General features: G+C 34.4%; 1 protein-coding gene across 1 annotated transcript; it reads right to left on the reverse strand.

Annotated features, from left to right (window-relative positions):
* Positions 1 to 377: 377 nt before the first annotated feature.
* Positions 378 to 6,340, reverse strand: LOC132104051 (small ribosomal subunit protein eS27-like). Its single transcript, XM_059509238.1, has 4 exons — positions 6,205 to 6,340; positions 5,470 to 5,578; positions 5,278 to 5,388; positions 378 to 615 (listed from the first exon to the last, which is right to left on the reverse strand). The coding sequence occupies exons 1-4, from the start codon at positions 6,208 to 6,210 to the stop codon at positions 587 to 589; spliced, it is 255 nt and encodes an 84-aa protein (XP_059365221.1). The 5' UTR covers positions 6,211 to 6,340; the 3' UTR covers positions 378 to 586.
* Positions 6,341 to 8,690: the final 2,350 nt, after the last annotated feature.

The following is an 8,690-nucleotide window of genomic DNA, read 5'->3' on the forward strand; positions in this document are numbered from 1 at the left end:
GGTTTTTTTTTCTTCCTTTTAGCAATATTACAATTCCCAATGAAACATATTCATCAGAAATGACACTATAGTGAATTTTAGTATGTTACGAAAGAATCCGTTTCAAATAAATGCACTTTCTAAATTTTCCATTCATTAAAGAATCTTGAAACGCAGTTCCCACTGAAACATTACGCAGAATAATAAAAGACTTGGTTTAAATTTCAACATTCATAGTAATGGTTCCTCGTGCACCATTCCTGCAAATTTGAATATTTGTTTGATTATTTTCCTCAGAAAAGCTTTGAATAGTTTCACTACACACCGAGCAGTCAATAACTAAACCATCCATGTGGATGAATCATGACAGTTTGAACAAAAAACTCATAAGTGCATAATTGTAGCCCAAACATTTTATTGAGAGAGAGAGAAAGAGAGACACTAGGTTGGAGGGTGTTTCCCGTCAGTTCTTCAGACCTCTATGAGTGTTTGGTTGTATTTCTTCATCTCTTGCTTGAAATAATCAGGCTGCTGTCACTAAGGCCGGTCCGTCTCCTTCCTCTCTCTCTCTCATTCCCTCTCTCCGAGGAAGCATCCAGAAAACATCTTAATGCTGCTTCCTTCTGAAGGAGCACCCTGGAAAAATGATTAAAAAAAAAAGGTCATTATGAGAAACAACAGCTGAGCTCATTGACATCAGAAGCATGAATAACTCCACACAGTGCCCTCAAACAACTGGAAAGATTGTTTTTGTACTGTACACACAAAGGTGAAGAGTTTCTGTGCCTCCAGTAGCAATAAAAATTATTTCAAACAGATTTCTAAAACACTAATGCCATTAATTGGACAAATAAAATCCCAGTTCTCAAATAAATAAGTCTAATAAACCTCTGATGAACAAAATAATTGACCTAAAAGTGGCTTATTTATAGTGGTCAATGCATATTGAGCTGGGCTAAAAGACATTTGAACATAGATAACTACACACTTCACCTTTAAATGGGCCAAAGCAATTGAACATTGCTTCTCGCACAAAACCACACAAATTTCATCAGAATTCAACCAAATAAAAAAACTCAAAAGCAGCACCACCATGACCTCAATCATCCACTCAAAACAACTATTTACATCATCTAAACGTTTGCAAGAGTTTAAAAGGTATACTCCATCCCAAAATGAAAATGTTGTCATTAATCACTTACCCCCATGTCATTCCAAACCCATAAAAGCTTTGTTCTTCTTCAGAATACATTTTAAGATATTCTGGATGAAAACCTGGAGGCTTGTGACTGTCCCATTGACTGCCAAGTAAATAATGTCAAGATCTAGAAAAGTATGGAAGACATCGTCAGGATAGTCCATCTGCCATCAATGGTTCAACCTTAATGTTATACTTTTTGTATGCGAAGAAAACAAAAATAACGACTTTATTCAACAATTTGTCTCCTCTTTGTCTTTCCACGTCACAGTAACATCATTTTGGAGAACATCCGTTGAACACAACCATTGTATGCTCTTACTGTGTCAGCCGCAACACAAGGATGTTTTCTGTGTGTGTTTAGGCTTTGATTTGAACAAAAACAGCGCATCTGTGCAATGCGGCCGACATAGAAGAGCATATACACTGCTTGCGTTCAGCAGATGTTCTCCAAAATGGTGCTAAGGTGATGTGGAGAGACATCAAGGAGACAAATTGTTGAATAAAGTGGTGATTTTGTATTTTCTTCGCATACAATAAGTTTTTTTTTTTTAAATAAATTTTTGTTGCTTCATAACGTTACGGTTGAACCATTGATGGCAGATGGACTATCCTGACTATGCCTTTCATACTTTTCTAGATTTTGACATTGTTATTTACTTGGCAGTCAATGGGACAGTCACAAGCCTCCCGGTTTTCATCCAAAATAATCTTCATTTGTGTTCTGAAGACGAATGAAGCTTTTACGGGTTTGAAACAACATGGGGGTAAGTGATTAATGTCTAAATGTGTCATTTTGGGGTGGAGTAACCGTTTAAAGGTTTGGAAGAAATAAGAGACTACAATAAACTTCAGACCTATGACAACAATGAATATAATATGAATATTCAGAAACAATAATCACGCACAACTGAATTACTGCAGTAATCACGGAGAAAATCAGCGTTATAAAGAATGACTGAAATCAGCATCTAAACTCACAATAATGACTGCAAACAGTGTCAAGCTCAATGAGAAATTATTTTAATCTGTCATTAATTGAAATTAGAGCAAAATGATGTTTGCACCAGTCAGGCTCTGCTAACTTAAAGTACTGAGTATATAGTTTATTTCAACAGCATTCACAATATAGTGCCAGTGTTAACCTATGTGGCATCATCACAGACCTTCCAGCATCAAAAGTACGACTTTTGATGTATGCCAAGTCACTCATTTCCATTCAATTGACTTCACTCGATGACAGTAATTCACAGAATCCACAGTAAAACTACACCTCGAATCAGTCAACTAATAACAATGAGAACTCAAAGTGTGCATTTCAAATGGTCAACTTGGATTATGCATAATTCCTTACATCTACAGCACATTTTCTGCTAAATCTGCTAAATCAAGCCTCTTTGAATTGAATTGAATTTTAATTGAAATTTATTTGACAAGTTTATAAAATTGCACAAAATACAAGTATTCCCTACACTTTAGAAAAAACTGTCGAGGATAAAAACACAATAAAGCCATTGGCTTGTTTCCATTGCGGCCCTCGATGTTAAGTATAAAGGTTATGTGTACGTGCAGAATAGACAGACCATACAGTATCTCCTAATCATAATTTATCACATCAATAAAAATCTACTTTTAAACTATATAGTAGAGATAATTCACCAAACATACAAATCACAACTGACAATAAACATCCCACTAAATGACACAATTTACAATAAAATCTCCACAAAACACACTAACTACCCTCACCAAACAGCCATCTTTTTACCATTCTTTTAAAACTCAAAAAATCTTTTACCCCCTTTATTGAAACTGGTAATTTATTCCATGCTATAGCACTAGTATATAAAAAGGAATTTTTCCCTACCAAACTCTTAAATTTACATGGACAAATATTAAAATCCCTACCCCTAGTTTTATATGAATGCTGCTGACTCACCATATAAAAATAATTTTCTAAATACCTTGGAACCACATTATTGACAATCCTATGTGTCAGACCCATTTTGAAAAATATCACCCTTTTTTCCACCGCCAATATCCCCAACTCCCCAATGTAAATGCGCCCTAGAATGCACTTTTAAAATGATCCGAACTAATCTATTTTGAGCCTTTTGCAATTTATTCTTCAAAACTTGGCAACAACCATTATACCAAAAGGAGGTATGCATAATCAAAATGAGGTTGAATCAAGGCACCTGCTAATAATTTTAAAGAGTGAATGTCTAATGCTTGCCTCGCTAAAAACTTAATTACCACATATTTTTATAAATGCCTTTCTAGCCGTCAAATCACCCGTTAATTTATAATCTATTAAACAGCCCAAATAGTTTACCACAGATTTTACCTCTATTGCCTTACCATTTATCTTTATTAAGAAGGTATCATCCTTATTTAATTTCATTTTAGATGCAAACAGAATGGCCTCAGTCTTTCCTGCCTGTAGGGATAGTTTATTATCTAAAAACCATTTAGACATCGCCTCAAGCTGAAAAGTCATCTTTTCTTCAATGACCCCCTTATCCTGATGAGATATTAAAACCGCTGCATCATCTGCGTACAGAACAAGTTCCTCTGAGCATGCTGCTTTAAGATCATTTATGTATAAAAGAAAAACAAAGGGACCTAAAATACTCCCTTGAGGAACTCCAGAGTTAATAAAGGACTAGACAAAATACCTTTAATGTCTACCCTCTGGCATCTATCATCAAGGTAGGACTGAACCCACCTAAGAGAATTCTCATCAAAACCAACTGCCTTTAACTTGTACAGTAAAATTGTGTGGTCTACAGTATCGAATGCTTTCTGTAGGTCCAACATAACCATTCCACAGAATTTACCATTGTCAACCGCTTTCCTTATTTTATCAGTCATATATAATATACAAGTCTCAGTTGAATGTAACTGTCTTAAACCAGACTGTAAATCATATAAAATATTGTTTTTACTAATATATTTTCCAATTTGGTCATAGACAACTCTTTCCAATATCTTAGACATTGCACCCAAAACAGAGACAGGCCTGTAATTAGCCATATTTAACTTACAACCTTTCTTATATAGTGGTATTACTCTAGCACTCTTAAACTCCTTTGGTATTACTCCTTGTTCAACTGATAAATTTAAGATATATGATACATACGGAGCAATTACTCTAGCAGAGTCCCTAAAAATTTTTGCAGGAATATTATCAATCCCAGAAGCTTTATTTGTTTTTATTTCATTTAAACATTTAAAAACCTCACTTTCAGTTACTGGTATCAACTTAAAATAATCTTGAATAATTCCACGCTTCCCATAAAAAGATTTCACTTGTGTCTTGTTATAAACATCAGGCCTCTCTGGAAGTTGGTTATATAATTTTTTAGCTAATGATATGAAATAATGATCCTCCTTTGGATTAGAAATTAATACCTCCTCCACCTTTAGGTTGATATTTAGAGACTTTTCCTTAGAAGCATTTGAATAACCTAAATTCTTTAGCACACCCCATAGCTTTTTTGGCTCATGTCGATTTTCATTTATTTTATTTTTAAAACAATTTCTTAATATGAATATACAGCAACAACAGTAAATAATAAAAAAAACTTTATTCAAACTATATTTTTTTGACTTCATTATTATTATTATTACATTATTACTATTGCAAAAATACCATTGTACTATAAAATATTAAATGAGTATTCAAATTTACTGAAAAATTGTAAAATTAAAGTGATGTACTTGAAGGTACAGTATAAAAAACTTTATTTTTTTAGGGCGTAGTATGAAATAAGTTTATTTTAAATCCATTTCAAACTGCAGCAATGTTCCCTGCAATTGTGTGAATCACAAGTATAGATAAGTCATAAGTTAATATGGAAATTCATATAAATACTGAAAAATCACATTCCTGATTCTTAAAGCAATGCTGAACCCATTTTTGCTTAAATGCAGATCTAATACAGTTAATGTCAAACCCTCATCACAACATTAGTAGAATAACAGAAACCCTCATAACCTCAATAACGGTGATGATAAACAAACAGCATATAATCGGATTTCTTCTTTCCACTGTTGCTCCTGAACATGTCTGACTTTGAGCAGAAGCACTAACAAACCTTCGGTGAGCCGAGCTTTGCCTCCGGTGGGCTGACACAGCACAGTCGAGCAACCGACACAAAGCACGACTGTCTGCGCGTGGCTGAACACCGTCGTGATCTTATAACATCCTGAAAGACAAGAGACACACACGATGAAAAACATTCACACGGACCTGTCCAATAACCCAGAATCTTGCAATGGACACTCACCGGGACACTTGACATCCATGAAATAAGAATTGGGACACTGCACGAGCCTCTTCTTCTTGTGCGTCCTCTTCTCCTCCTCAGGCGTCGGATGCAGCAAGTCTTTTGCGAGCTATTCACACAAATGATTTTACATGAGAAAACTGCTATTAAACACCATCTGACCAGCGACTTCTCACAAACCCTGCATGCAAAAATGGTGTGCTGCCTGGATTTTGTGCATTAGAGTAGCATATGTATAATATTATCATAAATATCATATCAAAAATATTATTTGGTAGACAGTTAACTGGGTTTTGAGAGAGCCTTGCAGAAGCCTTTGAGTCTTGTTCAGTTTCAGTTCATTCTGGCAACTCCAGGGAGCTGCATGCAATCATTTACACTCAGCAATAAGGCAATTAGTAACTTCCCTCAAACGTATGATTTAAATATTTAAGCGGGTTTAAAATAAATTTAAATTGATTGATATCAGACTATTTACACATAACGACGTTTAAACGTGCAACACATTACAGTTAAACGTGCGTGTTTTGTTCTATGTGCGCCGCCATCTTCATACAGCGCGCTATAGAACCATTCGAGACTTCACGCCGTTTTTAAAGTTCATCTTCTAGTTCATGTGGCAACTCTTACGTTAAGGTCAACTGTATGGATATTTTTGTGAACGCGATATGATATCTAGGTCTTAATGTCATGTAATTGGTGTATGTCGGCATTTTTTTGCTCTCTGGTACTCACTGGCATGTTGGCGAAGATTTAGCCGCTGCCAGAAAGGAAGTTCCAGGCGGAAACAGACGCATATCATCATCACACGAGCGCGGACGTGAGCGGAAGTGCAACATCAGACGTAGATCGCGGACATGTTAGGAGAGGCAGGTGAGGTCAGTAACAGTTATCCAAAATTGGGGGAAAATATTTTCATCTTAGAAAAAAATACTTATTTTGGACCATTTTCACATACATAAATACATCTGTGTCTGAAAATAAAAAAGCGAGGAGAACAATATTTTGTGTTCACTAAAAACTTCCCCGTTAGCAATCCCCAGTCATTCATTCATTTACTTACTTTCTTACTCACTATTTTTTTATGATTTTGACTTTTGATCATCATTGTTATAATGGGTTTTATGTTATTATTATTATTATTATTATTATGCAATTTATTTATTTATTTTTGGGAAACTTCTTTTCTTGTTGCTGTTGTTTTTTTAATCTCTCCCCTTATGTTAATCTGTTAGTTATAGGTTACTGTTAAAAATAGATGAAAAAAATCTATTTTTTTCATGAAATAAACATGAAAAGGTACAGAAACATGCTGGTTTAAAATGCTTCCTAACAGCATCTATTTTAAAATGAAATAGATTTATTTTTATATCAATTCCTACTAAAACTTTCTCTTTTTTTTGGACAATAGGCTACCAAAGTGATCTTTCAAGTACCTTTAAGTACCTTTATAAAGTAAAACTAAGTAAAACTAAAACCATTGAAAAAAATACTTAAAACAAAATAAACATTAACTGAAATAAAAAAAATATATATTTAAAAATACCTTTTATTTCATTTCAGACTTATTTTATTTCAGCCTCTTCAGTTTAAACTAAAGTAAACTAAAATAAATAAACTAAACCTTAAGAAAAACTATTTAGACATTCTTAAAAAAAACACTAATAACATAATAAACAAAACCACATAACCTTTCTAGAACTTTATCTAAAATTGAAATGAAAACAAAATATAGAAATCAAATCTAATAAAAAAAATCAATAAAAACTACAAGAGTATATCAATGATACTAAAAAATCACTACTTTATAACTTCTAACCTTGTGCATGAATATAGCATTTATTCAGTACTATTGACATTGTATAGATCTGTGGTGTTTTTCATTTTAGATTCTACATTTGTTATTATAGCAAGCATTAAATTATTTAGTGTTTCTCTTAATCTTACCTTAGAGCACGATTCATTTATTTATGCACTTAACTGTTTAATGAGGGGGACAGTAATGAATTCTGAGGTTGTAATATGCTGCAGCTGAAGTCTGTCTCAAGTATATTAATATCCATGGAGTGAGCAGAACCCAGGAGGTGGAATCAAGACTGCTCACTTCCAGCTAATCATGAGAGACAAGTGTCTGCAGATGTGCCCACCCAGAGACTTAAGGCAGCTCCTGATCAGCATTCCACAACAGACAGTTTATCTATACTGGATGACGTGCAAGTTGCCTAGAATAAGTTTGCTGAGAGGATCCTGTTGGTTACAAGCCCAGGGTTTACAGAATGTAAAAGAGGATGCTCAGCACGATACATTGGGCAGGTTAAACATGGCCTATTATTCTGGTCTGATTATTTCTAACACATATTGTTGAATTTATTCAAAACAACCTGAGATAAATGGTCCAGATGTGTTTCATCAAATAAGTGCATTGTGGTCAGGTTATTAATTGTCCTGCTTTGGCAGTATTCGAAAGACAGCAGCTACACATGTAGACTCAAATGGCTAAAATGGTGGAGTGCCTCTCAGTATGTGACACAGCTTGATCAATGACTACCAATGACTATCAGAAGAGCCTGAAACCTCTGCTCAGACAGTGGAAGTCACCAGCAGCATGGCACTTACTGTATACAGCCAAGTTATTATCTGATAGAGCCTAATGAGATCTCATCTCATGTGACAATGTTTTCCTGTAGCTATACTAGTTATAATAAATTAAGTCTTAGGTCTAGTAACTCACTAGTTCAGTTGAGTATATCCCCCCTCTAAATGAATGAATGAAGGACTTTTGATAAAATGCACAAATGCAATTATTAACATAAAATAAAATCTTTATTATTTTTAGTTCAAAATAAAAGCCAAAAATGCAGAAACTGTAAATCGTGATGTGTCAAGCAAAACCGCACAAGGCACCGGTCAGACGTCGCAAAGCGTGGTGTGTTGAGTGTTGTGCAAACAACATATTGTGCTTTAACACTTCAAAATAGCAGGTAGTGCAGGGCTACTGATTTGTTCTCTGTTTTTTTTTAGCCCCTTTGACAAGAAAATGTCTCCTGTGAGTTTAAATGCATTGCAAGAAGTGTAAATGGGATGCAAAAAGAAGACAGGGCACAAAATAACATTACAGTGTGTGGTATACACTTCAAATGGTTTAGGGTTTAATTTGAAACAACTTTCACTAAAAAAACATGCTTGTACATTTAAAAAAGAAACAGCAAGTAACACATTGA

This window comes from Carassius carassius, chromosome 25 (assembly GCF_963082965.1).
Source record: "Carassius carassius chromosome 25, fCarCar2.1, whole genome shotgun sequence".
Classification (NCBI taxonomy): Eukaryota; Metazoa; Chordata; class Actinopteri; order Cypriniformes; family Cyprinidae; genus Carassius; species Carassius carassius.